Here is an 18277-nt window from a genome sequence, read left to right as displayed (position 1 = left end):
CGGAGGTCAGTGCGGAGCTCTGAGCGTCCTGGGCCCCGCCTGCACCCAGCTGGAGGCAGCGAGCCCCCCCTCCCCCCGCCATCCGGAAAGAATCCCAGGACCACAAGTCTGGGAAGAAGTCTCATCCTGGCCCTGGGAAGGGCCCTGGGGACCAGGACTGTCTGCTGGACAGGACGGTGCCTGCAGTGTAGACACTAACACACGCACACAGAGCAACACTCACACAAGCACACACAATACACACCGAGACAAAGTGATACACACACACAACTTGCACTGACACAATGCTCACACACACGTGCACGCCTGTATGCACACACTCATGCCTGTGTTGCACACGCATACACGAGTGCATGCACACGCACATTGCTCTAACATAAATATGAACGGCTCTACCCTCCCTGTGTGTCTATGCAGAGAACGGCAATCAGTACAAAAGAGTCACCCAGAGTCCCATCAGCAAGGTGTGCTGTTTGGACAACTTCCTTCCAGACCTTGATAGAAGGGATGGGCAGGCATCTATTCTTTCTAATTTCTACAACAATGGCACCCAACGGCCCTTCTGGGTGGTGACCTCTCCATCCCAGGAGGTGTGGGGACACCTTTCATGGAGACTGTGGAGGAGGCTTTGGGCTTTGTGTCCCGAGGGGCGCCGCTTCCCTGGACGGCCTGCTGGGCAGTACACAAGGCATCCAGATCCCTCTACATCCTGAAAGAACCGTGGGAAGGGTCCAGGGCTGAATGTTTGTGCGGAAACTTAACTCTTTCCTCAGGATAAGCTCCTGGGAACTGCAGGGCTGGTAGTGAGCAGCCTGTCTTTGAAGGAGAATCTGTCCCTGTCTGTCCAGCTCTCCCTGCCTCACCCCAAAAGGCGCCCAGCACAGAGGCACACCCCAGAGAATGCCACGGCCATAGGTGAGTGGGCAGGGACCTTCCCTGAAGCCTCCTGTAGTTTGGTTCAAGAGATCACATGGCTCTCCTTGCATGGTGCCCACCCTGAACCACTGCACATGGCCCTCCTTGCACGATGCCCACCTTGAACCACTGCACATAGCTCTTCTTGCATGGCTGCTGCAAACATGAGGGTGTACCTGTTGGTCTGAAGCCCTGTTTTCAGTTCTATGCGGCATTTACCCCGAAAGCGGAACGACTAGAACATACGGCAATCCCGCCTATGTCTTTGAGGACCCGCCACACTGGTTCCCGCAGCGACACGGCCCCCTGTCCTACTCGCACCTACAGCACACTGGCTTCCAGATCCCCCACGTTCTTGCCGAGACTTGCTTTCTGTCTAGTTACTTATTTATCATAAATCCCAGCTGTCTTAAAGGGTGTGAGGGGGGATCTTGTTGTTCTTCCAATTTGCGTTTCCCTGAGGACGAGGGATGTGGAGCATCTCTTCCTGTGTCTGTTAGCTGTCTGTCTTCTTCAGAGAAATGTTGACTCGGGTCCTCTGCCCATTTGTAAACTGTTTGTTGTTGCTGAGCTGTGAAGTTTTCCATCTATTCTGGACGATCGCCCCATAACGGACCTATGACTGGCAGACACTCTCTCCCCAGCTACGGGTGCCTCTCCATGCGCTTCGCTGTGTCCTTGACACACAGGATTTTTCATATTGACGCAGACCTGTGCCTTTGGTGACATAGCTGAGAAGTCATCACCAAATCCAACAGCAGGAAGCTTTTCCCTAATGTTTTCTCCCAACAGTTTTAGACTCTTCCTCTTATGTTTCGGTCTTTGATCCATTTTGAGTGAATGTTTGGATATGGTGTGAGGTCAAGGTCCCACTCCATTCTTTGCCTGGGGATGTAACCAGGAAATTTAGGATGTATATACTGACCGCAGAAGCAGTTAATAAACACTTGTTGTACAGAAAACTGCTCAAAAAAATAAAAGAACATTAAAGCCACAAATCATCTACCGAGAAGTGGCAACTTTAAACATTAACTTTCAGAAACTGTGTGTGTGTGTGTGTGTGTGTGTGTGTATATGTGTGTGTATGTGTGTGCGTGCATGTGTGTGTGTGCGTGTGTGTGTGTGTGTGTGTGTGTGTGTTGGAATCATACAGGTGCATTTTTTCCAAATCCTTTTCTCTTCCTGCAGTGTCTGGTGAGGGCTTCCATGCATCTCCCGAGCTCTGTGTCCTGTAGACCCGGGTCTGGTCCCCGCAAACCCTCAGTGGCTCCCACACACCTCCCTCCACCCACTCCCACTCCCTTCTTGAGATGTGCTGTTGGTTTACTCTCTTCTTAGTTTTCTTACTGCTCCTCTTTCGAGCAAAACTGCAGGAAAATAGTGTCTCTTCTCTCTGCCTCCTCGACCTCCCTCCCAGCTCCCAGACCCCCAGCCAAGCTGTGTGGTTGGTGGCCAGGTGTCCTCTGAGCGGCCCATCCCTGTTGCCCCTGTGGGACATGCTCCTATCACTGGACCTCTGGCCCACACCCTTCTGTCCCTCCATCTCCTGCTGTCCCCCTCCATCCCCTGTGCCCCTACTCTTTACCTGCCATGATGGGCTGGGTTGTGTCCACCCAAAATCCAGATGTGACGTCCTACCCCCAGCACCCCCAGGACCTCAGATGTGACTGTGTGTGGAAAGGGGGCCTTTCAAGAGGGGATCAAGGTAAAATGAGGTCAGCAGGGTGGACCCTGATCTGTGATGGCTGGGACCCTTATAAAAGGGCAGGATCAGGACATGGACATGCACAGAGGGATGGCCATGTGAGGACACAGGGAGAGTACAGTCATCTACACACTAAGGAGGGAGGCCTCAGCAAATCCAACTCGTCCGCACCCAGATACCAGACTGACAGTCTCCAGAATGTGGGAGGAGAAATGTCCAATGTTGAAGCCTGGCCTGAGTGCTTTGTACAGCGGCTGAGATGCCTGCCCAATCTCTGGTAGTGGAGGCCCCTCTGTGATCCATGGACTTCCCGTCTTTTCTGTCCACACTGCCTTCCTGGGCAGATTCCAGCAGCCCCACAGATTCAAACACCATCTCTGCATCCAGGATTCCTTGTGACTTGCCCTGCTCCAACATATCCCCAACCCCAGACCCACCTGCCTCCAGTGTGCAGAGCCCCGCCTGTAGAGCCCTGGCCCAGCCTCACAGAGCAGGTCAGAGAAGGTGAGTGCAGGGCCCTGTGTGCAGAACCCCAGTGTGCAGAGCCTCCACCTGCGGAACACTAGCCCAGCCTCACAGAGCAGGTCAGAGAATTATTTACCAACTAGCACACGGTGTGCATTTGGCTGCTGGGCATCTGTGCACATCCCAGCTGCTCCTGTGCTTCCACCTGAGAAGATGACACAAAGAGGAAAATGTAAAAGCCATCCCCAAAATGAGAGGTAGCCTACGGAGTGGGAGAATATATTTCCCAAGCACTTATCTGATAAGATGTTTATATCCAACAGAAAAGGAACTCCTACAACTTCTGAAGAAGACATGCACATGACCAATGGGCATGAGAAGAGATGCTCACATCATTATTCATCAGGAATTGCAAACCCAAATGACACTGAGCTCTCCCCTCTCTTCTGTCAGAAGGGCTGGTATCAAGGACAAGAAGAAACAGGTGTCGGCAAAGATGTGGAGGAAAGTGCCCCTTGAGCACCATTGGTGGGAACGCAGCTGGTGCGGCCACTCTGGAGAATAGGGTGGAGGCTCCTCAGAAAACTAAAGGTAGACATTCTCTATGATCCCTCTTTGGGTGTAGAGGCCAAGGGCATGCAAACAGGGTACGGAGGATTCACAGGCACCCCCACATTCACGGCTGTGTCTGTACAACAGCCAACACGTGGAAAACACCCCAAGTGCCCACCGAGAGACGAGGGACTCCAGAAGATGCGGCGCGTGCCGACAAGGGAGTGTTCTTCAGCCATTAGCAAGAGCCAAATCCTGCCACTCGCAGTCACACGGATGAGTCTGGGGGCACCACGTGGACGAAGTGAGTCAGACACAGCCGGGTACTACAGGTTCTCATGCAGGATCCAAAGCAGCTGAGCTCCAGAAACAGAGACCAGAGCAGAGGCTGCAGGGCTGGGAAGGGTGCATAGGGAGATGCCAGTGCAAGGGCGGGAACCTTGATTCAGAGAGGAATGGTGGCTCAGGGTGACGACATAGTCCCACACGTGTGAGCTGCAGAGAGATCCGACATCCTCACCATAGAGACATGAGAAGAGGGGTGACGGCATGTCACAAGGGAGGCAGGAGTCCCCACCTGCTCCTCCTGCATGTCCTTGTCTTGGGGACGGCCACCCTGTCCTCCAGGAGCAAGGACACATACCCTATGTCCCGGCCTCAGTCTCAGCTTTGTTCCATGGCCTCAGGGGAGACAGGCGGAAGGGCGTCTGTCCCCAGACCTCCAGACATGTCCTTCGAGTCAACATCCACAAAGTACAGATTTGGGTCCACTGACCGTGGGCCATTTTTCAGGCCTGGCTGCGGCAGTCGGGACAATACAGGTCACGCCCCCACCCGTCTACAAAAAAAAGTGTGTCCTAGGGGGATAGTCACAAGATCAAGGCCTGGAGGCAGGAGGAGATGGAAATGTCCACGCAGGGAGCCCAGCAAGGCCCGGGGTAGAGATGGGGGCAGTGAGGGTAGCCTTGTGTAGGCCTGCCGGTAGGGGTGAAACACGGGTGCAACACGGGTACAGCAGGGGTGCGGCAGGGGACATGCTCCAGGGTAAGGTCACCGAGGCAGGCTGTAGCCAGGGCAGGGACGGAAGTGCCGCGTCTGCACAAAGCCACGGCTGGGCTGGGGGTGACATGGCCGGGCCTCCCTAGGGCATGGAACTGTGGCGGCCGGCGGCTGAACCCTCCTGCCCACGGTGCAGGGTAATTACAGGGGCCCTGCCACATGCTGGCTGGGAATATGCCACAGGGCGCCGTCCTTCACGGGCTGCCTCCTGGGACTTGCCTGGAGGTCTTCCGGGGAACACATCTATGCGGGAGCAATGAAGACTGAGGGGGCATCGTACCGGAAACCACAAGGCCCACAGAGGATCTCACCCATGATGGATGCTGTCCTCTCTGGGCTCTGGCCTCGCTGTCCCCTGCCCGCAGCCAGTGCCAAGCCAGTGCCAGCTCGCTCACCAGCCCCACAGTGGCCCCATTACACTGAGAATCAAATCCAAGCCCCCCACTGGGGTCTGGCATCCTTGGTCTGAGCCCACCCACCCTTCTCTGTGTGTCTCCTGCCCAGACTCCAGCCACAGAGAGTGTCCCTCAGCTGCTCCCTCCTGGCTAGCCTGTCTCGACTTCCCAGGGCTGGGACATTCTGGATATGCTGGGGGCTGGCGGCTAGGGCTATGCCCTCTGGCTGGGCCTGGGAGGAGACCCATTCTGGACCCACGTCCCCTCCAGGGCAGTACTCTGTAAGCCTCGAATGCAGAACCCATGGTGAGGCAGCCTCCTCCGTGTGGGCTGCAGCCATAGCCGCAGAAGGGCCAGACGTGTCCTGGTCTCCATGGCTCCTTCCCGGCCTGGGTTCCAGCCTGACCGCAGGCCCCCAGGCCGTGCGCTTGCTTGACCTCGCCCCATCTTGGTTGGGTTCCTCCAAAGCAGAGCTGAGTCTGACTTTGGTCTCATGCTTGGATCAGTACGGGGGTGTACTCAGGACATGCCTGCTGAGGAATTTAGGGGTAAAGGGACAACATGTCTGCAACTCACCCTCAAACAGTTCAAAAGAAGATGTGCAGGAGGGAGAGAGGCAGAAACACTGGGGGAATCTGGTCCACGTGTGCGGTGTCCTTTGCGTTGTTCTTACAACTTTTCTTCAAGTCTAATAGTCTCAAAATAAGAAGCCCATAAACGTGGATGAAGGTGGCATTACCAGAAAGAAATGCAGTGGGAGCAGGGCTTTGGCTGGGAGTCAGGGACCCCTGCTCGGCAGTTGGGGCAAGGGGGCCACAGCGGTGCAGGTGCTCAGTGGGGCAGGGTGTGGGGTGCTCCAATGGCAGTGACGGGTGGTACAAAGCTGGCGGGAAGTCGGGGGCAGAGAGTGTTTGCCTCTACACCTCTGTGGGGTGTCAAGCAAGGTGGGTGTCTAGAAGGACAAGTCTAGCTCAGCAAGAGAGGCTTAAGGCATAACAGGGTCACCTTTGGCATGAGACCCTGAGTTGTGACAAGAGGGAGGCAGGGCCATCCACTGAGCGAGTGGCTGGAGTGGGGAGGCTTGGGGCAGATGGGGGGACAAGCACCCTGGGGGGCTTCAGCAAGGTGACCATCCTGGGTGTTCCTCAGCTCCCAGTTACAGGGAGAGATAGCAAGAAAGGGAGGCAGGTCAGGGTTCTTGGGGTAGGGCTTACCAGATGACCATGACAGAGACAGACAGAGAGACACAGAAAGAGGAGGAAAGGAGCGGAATTGCAAGGACGTCTTGATGGCTAAGATCTGAGCCACCTGTGGAAGGGCAGGCAGAGCGCGGTGAGGCCTGCCACCCAGAAGGTGGGTCAGAGAGTCGGGACAGGTGCAGGGGGCATGTGAGCATGCTGGTGGAGGGACAGAGCATTAATCCATGTGGGGAGAGGGGAGGTCTCCAGGACTGTTCAGTGGGGAAGGGACAATGTCCTCAGAAGGCAGTGCTGGGACAACTGGATGTCTCCATACAGCTGAGTGCGGCCAGACCCCTACCTCACACCACACACGGAAATGACCCAGAAGGCGTCACAGACCCAAAGGGGAGAGCTCAGGCCATAAAGCTCTTAGGGGAGAACACAGGAGTAAGTCTTTGTGACCTTGAGTTAGGTGAGGCCTTCTAGGTATGAACCCAAAAAACACAGGCAATAAACACAGAAACAGATTGGACTTCATCACAATCAGACTCTTGTGCTTCAAAGGACACCAGTTAACAGACCACCCACAGAGTGGGAGAAAAATATTGGGAAATCATATATTTGATGAAGGGGCTTTTATCCAGAATACACCAGTAACTCTTACAATTCAATAATTTTAAAAGACAACCCTAGTTAAGGATGGGCAAAGGATTGGAAAGATGCTTCTCCAAGGAAGATGCACAAGTGGCCAAAGAGTGTGTGGAAATGTGCGCCACATCGTTCGTCGCCAGGAAATGCAAATCGAAGCTACAAAGAGATGTCCCCATGTATGTGTTAGGACGACTATGTTAATAATTTTTTAAAGAGTGGAAATAATGAGAGTGGGCAAGAATGCAGAGAAACGGGAGCCATGTGCATCTGCTGCTGGTGGGAAGGCAAAGCTCTGTCATCACCTGGGCAGACGGTATGGCGGTTCCTCCGATGGTTGAACTCAGAGGCACCACGTGGCCCAGCAATTCCGCTCCTAGGTCTGTGCTCCAAAGAACTGTGAGCTTATGGCCATGTACAGCTTGTACAGAAAGGTCCATAATAGCTGAAACTTGGAAACCACCCAAAAGTTCACCAAGGGATGGCTGGGTAAACAATGTGGTGTGTCCACGCCATGGGATGTGACTCAGCTCTAGAAAGGAACAAAGCACGGACAGGTCCCTCCATGTGGGTGAGCCTCAAAAACATCACCGTGAGTGAAAGAAACCAGTCACGGAAGGTGGCCTCTTGCAGGATTCTGTTTGCATGAAATGTCCACAATGGGCAGACCTAGAGAGACAGAAAGCACATTAGTGGTTGCTGGGGCTGGGAGAAGGGGAAAAGGACCGTGACCGCTAACAGGTACAGGGTTTGTTTGGGGGAGATACGAACATTCTAAAACCAATTCTGGTGACAGTCGCCCATCTCTGTGAATTTACAAAAAAACATGGGATCATATGCTTTGTCATGAGGATTGTATGACACGTGAATTGTATGTCAGTGAAGCTGTGATCATTTTCAAAATGGAGTGGGGGTCAATTTTTGGAGGCTGAGTTTTGGAAGTGCAGTCGTTTCTGGCGATGCCAGCTCTGGGGTGTGGATTCAGAACCAAGCAGGGATGGAGGAGGAAGTCCCTGTGGGGAGGGTCCTGGGAGCAAGGACACTGGATGAGCTGGCCAGGACTTGTGGGGGTGGGGGGGTGTTGGTAGGGGAGTGGGTGAGAGCCAAAGGAAGAGCAGGTGGGTGGAGGGCAGAGACCATCATCCAGGAGGGTGGGCAGCATGGGGTACATCTGCCCTAGGGAGGGCGGGACTCAGGCTGTGGGGGGGTGCGGATCTCAGTCAGCTGATCCCCTGTCAGCCACTGGGCTGGAAAGGAGCAGGACACCACAAGGCAGGAGCCAAGTGTGTCCACATGAAGGAGGAGCAACAGGGCTCCAACAGTCACATGGCAAGACAAGGCAGAGCCTAAGCCCTTGGGGTCGCGAAGCTGACTCGTGGTTCTACTATGTGCTCCCCCAGAGCACCAGGCAGCAGTCACACCCAGGCCCCTCACCTGCAGCCAGAGGCTCCCTGGGTCCAGATGTCCAGGGAGGCAAGGCTCCGGGCTCCAGGCACGTGCAGCACTGGGGAGGGGCTGCCTGCAGAGAGGGAACCCCACAGGCCCTGGGAGAGACACACCAGAGTTCCAATCCCAGCTGTGCGCCTTGGGAGATCCACTCCACTGCTCTTACCTGCACGTCCTCGCCTGTAAAGTGGGGACTTTGTGTGGGCATGAAGGACCGGTACAAGGCACGTTATGGGCACTCTTTAAATAATAGGTGCATAATTCCCACTCCTGAGTTGAGAGCTCCTCATCGAAGTTTACTGTCGGGGTCTGGCTGAGCACAGCCTCTGCACAACAGTGTAAGCTGCAGGTAACCACAGGAAACCCAACCCTGCTCATTTCAGTGGCATAGGAGTTTGCTGGCTTAATCTACTGAGAACAGAGTACAGCTTCAGGCATGGCATGATCCAGGCTCCAGACCTGCTTGTTTTCTCTCCTTCTCTCAGTTCCACTCTTCACATGACTTCATTCCAAGGCAAACAGTCCCTTCAAGATCATCAGACGCTACTGGTTACAGCTTTTCCTGACTCTCGAAACCAAGGAAAGAAAAAGACTGGATTGGAGGAAAAAATGTCTCTTCCCACAGTGCCAGCAAACAGATCCTTATGTGGAATTGGCTCTCATGGGTTAGAGGACCCACCCCGAACCGATCACCGTGGAAGGGGGTGGGACCTGCTGATGGGCAGGGCCACTCAGAGCTTACCCTCCAATGGTGCTGGGGTCAGTTCCCTGGAGCTTCAAGAAGGCAGTGAAACTTGGTGCCTGTTGACTGGGAAAATGGCGAGCAGTTCCAGGAAGATAGTGGGATCTGTGTCCAGAGCCTGACGCAAATGCAGGGTGGGCACTGGCTGGGAGGTCTGCTCTGGGTGCAGCCTGAGAAGCCTAGGTCACTGTGGGGAGACCAGCATGGCAGGGGCCACATGGAATGTGGGGTGCTGCCGACAGGGGATGTTGGAGGGACAGAGCGGGCAGGTTGCCCCGGTGGGTGTGTGAGAGGGGCACCCCTCCCGGAAGCTGTGCAAGCCCACTGGGATGACACCTGGTGGGCTTCTAGCTCTGGCTCCTCGTGACCGTGTAGCCAAAACCTCCAACTGGACATGTTCCACATTCTCAGCCCACACCACCCCCAAACCAGGGCCCGCTGTGTGATCTGGGGCAAGTCACTTCACCTCTCTGAACCTCCGTGTTCTTCCCTGTGACATGGGGCTGGTGAGAAATCCTCCATAGGGGTACATGAGGACTCAAACTACAGGAGACATGGCAGGTGCCCAGACATGTCCTGGCACTGGGACCGTTGTGGGGGGCCAGGCCTGGGGGCACCTGTGTCCCCTCACAGCATGAAGGCTTGGAGGGGAGCCCCAGATGGCCATCGGTGCCCTCCTCGCCCTCAGATCTCAGGCACAGCAGGCACCTGGGACCCTGAGGACACCGCTCAGGGGACCCGAAGGATAGCTTGGCCCACGGCAACAAGAAAGGGGCTCCAGACCCCTGCCCATCATTCCTGACAAGCTGGCCCATGCTCAACAGCCTGGATGGCCAGAGCGACCATTTGGGGACATTGACTGGCCCCCAGGTCCTGAGAAGATGGGGCAGGGCCTCGGGGACTGAAGGACTGGCGCTCCTCCGAGCTGTGGCACGGCCAGCTGAGTGGGTGGGGTTGGCCATCCTGAGACTGAGCAGACAGAATGTCCCCTCCCAGGAGAGAAGTCACGTCCAACTCCCCCCATCGGAGATGGGGTGGAGTGCAGAGATTTCCAAGAAGATCCTGGGCTGCAGACAGTCAAAGCTGAAGGTTGTTGTCTTACAGAAACCAAGCCCTGCTGTCCCGGCAGTTCTGATCTCATCATTTCAATCAGCCAGACCCCTTCCCCACCCATCTTGTCTCAGCTCCCTGACCGAGCCTCCCAGCCAGCTAAGTCCCAAACCAGCTTTTGCATAGGAAGCCCAAGTCCCACTGCCTGAGTTCTAATCCTGATTCTGTGGCTCACTTGCTGTGTGACCCTGGGCTAGTCACTGAACCTCTCTGTGCCCTGTTTTCTAAATGTGTGAAATGAGCATGTCAGTAATAGCAGCCTCTTTGGAGGATCTGGTAATGGTTTGTGCTGCTACATGGCAGAGGCTCGGTCAAGGTGACCTGTCCACAAGTCTGGTTGTCTTAGCAACCCATCTGCCCTTCCTGGGCCTCGATTCCCCTTCTGTAGAATGGGTATGAGCAGGGGTATAGCGCTGAGAACAGAGCATGGACTTTGGGGTCAGACTCAACTGCTTTCTAGTCCCGACTCCATCACCCAGGGGCTTAGGGACCTTGGGAAAGCTGCTCAAACTCTCCTAGCTCAGTATCCTGCATCCACGAAATGGGTATAACCAGCACCCCTTATGATGTTGTTCCCAGAATTTAAGGATATGCCCCAAGAGAGGGCAGATCTGGGTGAGTGGCTCGACACATCCTGATGGCATTGGGGCCCCTCCCCTTCTCCAGGCCTTGTCCCTACCCTTGCTGGGCCATTGCCCCCCATACTTCCCCCAACTCACTCCCCCTGTGCCTTTAGGGTTACCATATGCTCACTCAGCCCTCACCCCATGTTGGTCTTCTGTGCTATGTCACAAATGGTCACAAACCCAGTGGCTTAAAACAACACCCACTTAGTGTTTCACTATCTCCATGGGTCAAGGAGTGGCACACTTGGCCGGTCCTCACGCACAGTCTCAGGGGGTCAGCTGGTGGCACCCTGGACTGGAGGTTCAGTGACAGGGTTGTCACTGAATTCACTTGTGGTGTCGAAAGAATTATCTTCCTTATGTCTATAGGACTGAGGTTCCCATTTCCTGGCTGGCTGTCAGGTGGGAGCCCCTCAACTCCAAGACATCACCCCAGGTTCTTGCTTCATGGCCCCCTTCATGGGTCCCTCACATGTCCATGCTCTCTACAGTTCAAGCGTCTCACTTCAGGCAGGGACTAGTCTCTTTTAAGGGCTCACCTGATTAGGTCAGGCCCACCCACATTCATGAAGGGATTATGTGGAGTGTGCATACCAGGGGGTCAGGAATCTTGGGGGACATCCTAGCAACCTGCCTCCTGGGGCCCTTGGGAGATTGCGCTGATGGGTAGGAGCTCCCCATCATCAGAGGTGTATGAGCAGAGGCTGGCTGGCCCATCAGGAAGCCTGTGAAGGGGAGCCCAGGTCTGCTGGCACCAGTCCCCGTGTGTCTTCTTCCAGCTCAGTCTCTCAGACATGCCTTTCCATCATATCGTCCCTGCTGGAAAATGCGGAGCCCAGCAGGGGATCAGAGCTGGCCTGGACGCAGCTCCTGACTCCGTGGCCTCTGTTACTGGGTCTGGGATGGACGCGAGAACCACCAGGTCCTGTAAGATGCGCTTAGACTTTGCCGGGTTGCTGGAGGAATCCGCTCTAGAGGGGGCCACCTGGTACTGCCGGCAGCCATCCCACAACCAGCACCATGGGAGCACAGTCCATACGGTTTGTGGGGCCAGAGGACATCAGTGTCCCTGGATCGGGCCACACCTGATGCCAGAACTCTGCGCCAGCAGGGAGGGAAACTCCCTGCTGCTGAGGCCATTTTGAGCTGAGCTGTCACTTGTGCCAAAGCACCTGGAGCTGAGGCACCGTCTTGCTCCCGAATGCCAGCAGCTGCCCCTCAGGGTCCCCCACCTTCTGTGCACCACTTCCAGCTAGCCCCAGCCTTCATGTAGCCAGCACAAGCTGTCTTAGCACAGCTGACCCCGTCCGCTGGAGAGAAGGTCTGCCCTCCTTTGCCTGGCGAGGCCCCTCTGCACCCCTGCACCATCTCCTTGGGCTCTCTGTCTTCTGCTCTGCCCCGCAAACCCTTCTCTAGCTGTCAGAGCAGCTCTCGGACGCCCCCACAGGGGAAGGCCCTGGGTTCCTGTGGGCACTGGAGTGCCCCCCTGCTAGGCCCCAGGTTCCCCTCTGTCCCCACATTGCCCAGGCGTCGTGGTGTGGCTGTTCTCATGGCCTAGCACGCCAGCCACGGGCCTGTGCTCTCCAGCCAGACAGCCTGCCAGATCTTGGCTCTGCCTCAGTCAGGCTGTGTGACCTTGAACATGTTACTCCACCTCTCTCTGACTCGGCTGCTGCCCCTGCCAAATGGGATCCTAATGGCACCGATTTCACAGGGTCCCCGAGGGCAGTATTGAGTGCTGGCCTCCACTGCTCATTCCCTCTCTCCCCATGGAGGGCAGGAGGCCCCACGTGTCACAGGAGGAAGAAGGAAGCGGGCAGGGGTGAGGAGGGAAGTCTCCCCCTCGGAGGGACTCACGGCCTCCAAGTGCAATGAATGCCCAGAGAAAGGGGCTGAAGAGAGATGTGGCCCGTGTCACTGCCCCCTCGCACCCCACCCTCTGAGTCACCCACTGATGCGGGCCCATGAGCCTTATCGCAGTCCTAGGTGTGGCCAGGGATGGTCTTTGAGATCCCCGGTGACATCAGCTCTGACCTCATCCGATGGGAAGCCTGGGCCTGAACAAGGGTCAGGTGACAAGGCAGAGCCTGCCCAGAGTCTGAACAGCTTGTCCTGAGGCCCAGGGCCCAGCGCCACCGTCCGGCTCCCTGCAGAGGTGGAGGTGCGGGGAGGGGGTGCCCCAGGGGAAGCCGACCCCGGCCCAGCCCAGATCCGGCCCGGATGCACTCAATTCCATTCTGATCCCTGTAGATGACATTGTCGGACACCCAGTGTGCACCAGCCCTGGGGAGATGAGATCGTCCCGTCTCGGCAAGGGGCTGCCATCTGGAGCCGGGTCAGGCATGACCTAGATGGTGGTCAGAGTATAACCCAGAGCAAGGACACCATTCCCAGCCAGAGCCCCACCCATAGGCGCAGGACCTGGAGCTCCATGGAAAGTATCCCCTTTGCTCCAGAATGTTGGGGTGTCCCCCAGCAGGTGCTGGTCCCGAGCACATGGATAAGGCAGGGTGCAGCACCAGGATGCCCTCCACTGGCTCTTGCTGTCCTGGCCTGCCGCAATGCCGGGCCCCCTCCCTCGAGAAGCTGACATGCCTCTGTCCCTGGGCTACGTTTCATTAGAGGTGCCCATGGCAGGGTCTGGGGTCCTCGTTACACAGTTCTGAGGGCCTCCAGTCCCCACAGATCCTCTCCCCCACTTCTAGAACCCTCTGGCCCTGCTGTGTTGTGTGTCCCACGTCACGTGGGCTGACCCCAGCGCAGTCACTGGATTCAAAGGTTCATCGAGCTCTCCGCCTGTGGTCATGTTCTCTGGGGAGGCCCGGCGTGTGGCAGGCATGCTCACAACTGAGCGGGTCAGGCAGCTCTCTGCCTACTTCAGTATCTCAGCCGCTGCTCCCGAATTAGGTTCCAGGACTTTCTGCCAAGCTCAGGCACTAGTGCTGAAGCAGTTGCTCCCCCCCCACCCCCATCCAAACTGGCAGAAGAGTGAATGCACACCTGCTGACTAGCAGAACTTCTTGTGGAAGCCCCAGGTCATGTTACCCCGGGTCCCCTCCAAGGAGTATTTATTTTATGGGGAGCCACGTAGGACTTGCTGTCAGGACACTGGCTGCATCTTCTTTCTGAGGCTCCCTGGAAACCCTTCTCTCCTCCCAATGGTGAGAAATGACAGGCTGCTTTGGAGAAATGGGCTTGTTTTCATCACTTGGGCATCATATTTCCCTCTTTGCCCTGGCTACTAGGAAGCTCAGAGCCACGTTTATGGGCCTGCACCAAAAAAATATCATTTCATGGTAAGAATTTGTATCAATTGTATCAACCTCACCTCTGGCTCTCCATTATTTTTCTACCCTTTTTTTGTTTGTTTGTTTGTTTGTTTTTTGCTTTGCTTTGTGTCTCTCTTCTCCTTTTTATTTGTCCCTGTTTGTAAAGAGCCTTAAGCATGGGTAAGGGGGAGTAAGTAGACATGAACAGATGATAAATTTACGCAGACAAAATAGCCTCCCAGCACTTGCAGGAGATTGTCGGAGGGGCCGGCCGGAGCGAAACAGAGGGCCTGGCTGGGTGCCCAGGCCCGACAGTCCAGAAACCTGGACTGAGGAAAGGAGCCTCCCGTCCCTCATATGTCCTGATGGCAGCAGAGCCTCCGCCAACCCTCGGAGTGTCCCCCTTCAAGGAACATGCACCCACAGGAGGACAGGATTCCAGGAGAGACTCAGATTCTGGGGAAGGGGTTCCCAAGCCAGCGCGGACACTCCTCGTGGTGTCCTGGTCTGTGGAGCAGGAGGCGGGAAGCAGCAGGAGCAGCAGGGGGCGCTGCTCCCACCGTCTCCCTGGCAGCTGCCCCTGACATCTGGAAATGGACTCCCCCCTGTAAGCCTGAAGAGCACTCTGGGCCCCCCCGCCAGCGCCTGCTCACTATGGCCTCTGGGAGCCCAGCCACATCAGGAGAGAATAAAGACAACCCCGGGGACCACACCCTGCTTCCAAGTGCGGGAGGGAAGTTTGTATGTGTCCTTCAGCTCTGGCCCTCAGTTTCCCCATCTGGACAAGTAATAGATAGCCCATGGACCAGGTGGTTGTAAAGGACGTAGGTGGCCATTGGGGGCAGTGTGGTCTTGAGGAAAGAGCTCTGACCCGGCTGGCAGAAAGGCCCAGAGCTGAGTCCCAGCCTGCTGTGACCTTTACCTTCTGCAGCTCTCCCAAAGGACCTTAATACCAGTCTCCTAGGTGTGTGAGTATTGAATCAACGGAGGCAGGCATGGTCCCCCAGGGCCCAGAAGCACCAGTGACTGTCACTCGTAAGTCACAGGGGGTCGTACAACTCCCGTCTGCAGCAGTAGCCAGCCCTGGAGCCCCTCTGGAGACTCAGTTTCCCCATCTGTACACAAAAGGGAGAGGAGAAATGAGTTCTTGGCCCCACCTGAAGGTCTCTGCTCTTTTGGGCACAGTGGCATCCAAGCACCCAAGAGCCCTGCCCTGAGGGGTGGACGTCTGCAGTATGATATGTCCACCCACTCCCCAAAGGGTGCACTCTGGGTCATGATGCCCCCCTTGTGTGGGCCCCTCTCTCTACCCCCGAGACCTGAGCCCACCCTGCAGGAGATGCAAACCAGGAGCCATGGCCAGGGGTGGGGACAGCCGGGCCCAGCCCAGCCCGGGGTCCCCAACCCCTGGCATTCCAGCTTATTCCAGGGAAGGGCCTGAGATGCTCCATTTGAACATATATTCATTGAACATATAGCCATTGAACATATAGCCATTGAACATATATATATATATATATATATATATTCAAGCAGAATATATGTTTCATATTGCTCTTATACTAGGAGAAGCCCCACCTCCCTTCACACCCGCTGCCCTGTTGTCCTTCACCTCCGTGGTCAAGGCCACTGCCTCTTCCAGACCCCATGGGTGCTCATGCCCCGGGTCCCCCAGCTCTTGCCCCCACGACCTTCACAGTCGGAGCCACTCCCTCCAACACACCTGGCAGGGCCTCACCCCTCCTGACCTGTCAGCAGTGCCCAGTCCTTGGGGATGGGACCCACCCCCAGCCCCATCCCTGTCCCCCTGCTGCCTGTCCCTCCTTTGGGGGGAGGTTCCTAACCTGGGTGTCCATAACCTGGATGAGAACACATGTCCTTATTTTCGCCAACACCTCCCCCTGAAGCGCATTTCCTTCACTGGCAAAGTAGGCTCGAGCCAAAGAGCCACCCGGGACTGTCACCGAGAGAATGCTCATGTCCAGGCCACGCTGGCTGCTGCAGCACCCCCTCCCCCAAGAATCCCTTCTGCTCAGCACTGCCTGGAAATCTTGGCTGGTGACCCGCCACTGACCAGATGTTGTCACTGAACACGCTCACCCAGAAGCCCGTGTATATATCACAGACTGATTTGTCGTTCTGTATACTTAATGCCTGTGTTCTGGTAGTGCTGTATCCCTTCTAACGCTGTGCAGTTTGTTTTAAGAATTTTTTTAAAAAGCATCGTGCTGCGAGCCAGCCTTCCCAGGCATTACAGGATGAGGACCCCCAGGTCCAGGGTCTGCACATACACGTTTTCTCTTGTGCAATGAGTTGCCACTCTGATTTGCCTCTGCTTCCGGAGCCTCTAACCAGGTGGTGGCCAGCTCCTGGGGTGCCCTCTGCCAACTCCTAGCCCCGTTCCTGCCTACATCACCCACCCCTTCCTTTGGGGTCCTCCCAGCAATCCTGGGAAGGAGCAAAGGGCTCTTCATTGCCCTTCTGTGCAGGGGGAAACCGAGGCACAGAGCTGTAACCCACTCCCAGGGTCAGAGAGCACAGAGAGCTGGGACTGGAACCCCCAGGCAGACAGATGGTCACATCCTCCAAGCTGTAAAGAGTGAGGACAGAAGTCAGGCACAAGGTTGTTCCTTCTGGAAGGTGTATCCCCAGTGGAGGTGGGAAGCCAGGAGGGGTGACATCTGCCCTCCAGCGCTGGAGCTGGGGGAGGAGAGCGCAATGGGGAGGAGCAGGGAGAACTGACTTGCCCACGTCCCTGGGGAGAGGAGTAGCTCTAGTCCTTGGAACCCTGGACACCGACAGGGCGGGCACAAGGATTCTGCGAGGGCCCCAGGCCTGTGCCTTGAGGTCCCCTCCGCCCCGCGCGGCCGCGCCTCTCGGCCCGCCAGCTGACCTATATCCCGCCTTTCCCAGACCAGGCAGGCTAGTCCCGCCACTGCCTCTGGGCGGGTGGGTCCAGGCGGGGAAGGCCCAGGGCGGGGCTGGCGGAGGGGCCAAGCCGCCCCTCTCAGCGAGGGCGGGCCGCGCGCGCCTTTAAATGCGCTGGGGCCCCGAGCGCGCTGAGCGTCGGCCGAGAAGGAGCGGGCGCCTCTGAGGTCCGGGAGCGCGGCATGTCCCTGTGGCCCCGCGGCCCGCCCGCCTGAGCCGCCCGCGCATGTGGCCGCGCGCCGGGCCCTGTCCCCTCCGCAAGCGGCTGCCGCCCGGCCCCGGCCGGTCCCTCGCGCTGCCGCCCGCCCCCGGTGCCGCAGCTATGCCGGCGCGCGCGCTGCTCCTGGCCGCGCTGGCCGCGCTGGCGCTGGCCCGGGAACCCCCAGCGGCGCCGTGTCCTGCGCGCTGCGACGTGTCGCGGTGCCCGAGTCCCCGCTGCCCCGGCGGCTACGTGCCCGATCTGTGCAACTGCTGCCTGGTGTGCGCGGCCCGCGAGGGCGAGCCGTGCGGCCGCCCTCTTGACTCGCCCTGCGGGGAGAGCCTGGAGTGCACGCGGGGCGTGTGCCGCTGCCGCTGGGCACACGCTGTGTGCGGCACCGACGGGCACACCTACACCAACGTATGCGCGCTGCAGGCGGCCAGCCGGCGCGCGCTGGAGCTCTCGGGGACCCCCGTGCGCCAGCTGCAGAAGGGCGCCTGCCCATCGGGTAAGCGCTGTGCTGGGGCAACGGGCAGGGGGTGGGACTAAACGTGCCCCACGAGGAAACTGAGACGCAGAGCTGGGGAGGAAACACGAGGTCCGCACTGGCTGTGCAGGATGGGCAGAAATTATCTAACCGGATTCCTGGCCTTGCGGGTGGGGAAACTGAGGCCCAAAGTCGCAGAAGTCGTGAAGGGTGAAACCCGGTGCCCTCCTGATCACCCAGGGGGTCTGGTCTAGCTCCTTCCTTCCCTGTGTCTCTCTGGCCTGGTCAAAACATACCTGTCTTGTGTCTGGTTTTGGCTGGTCCCATAATTCCTGCTCTGTCCCGGTGCTGGCTGGGAAGCAATCTTTCCTGGGCTTGAATCTAACCCAGAACGGATGTTCTCTTGAGCGGCATCCAGTGTTTCCTTTCTTTTTAGCGGCACTTAGAGTTCAAGTCTCCAGGGGGCTGCTTGGGAATGGTGAGAGAGGGTGTGGGGTCTCTGCGTGGCTTGGTGCCTCCTGGGACAGGCTGCTGAGGGGGGACTTCCTTT

At 57.1% G+C, this 18277-nt stretch overlaps 1 protein-coding gene across 2 annotated transcripts in view; it reads left to right on the top strand.

Moving 5' to 3' along the window:
* The first annotated feature begins 17174 nt into the window (after window positions 1-17174).
* The window catches only part of HTRA3 (HtrA serine peptidase 3), a 29155-nt gene continuing 28052 nt past the window's right edge, over window positions 17175-18277 (top strand). For both annotated transcript variants that reach the window (XM_080830855.1, XM_080830856.1), the window contains exon 1: window positions 17175-17748. In XM_080830855.1, coding sequence (XP_080686981.1) covers window positions 17268-17748 — 481 coding nt within the window. In that variant the 5' untranslated portion in view covers window positions 17175-17267. The remainder of the gene's footprint in view (window positions 17749-18277) is intronic.

This window comes from Martes martes (assembly GCF_963455335.1).
Source record: "Martes martes genome assembly, chromosome: 2".
NCBI lineage: Eukaryota > Metazoa > Chordata > Mammalia > Carnivora > Mustelidae > Martes > Martes martes.
This window is presented reverse-complemented; position numbering and strand designations above follow the sequence as displayed.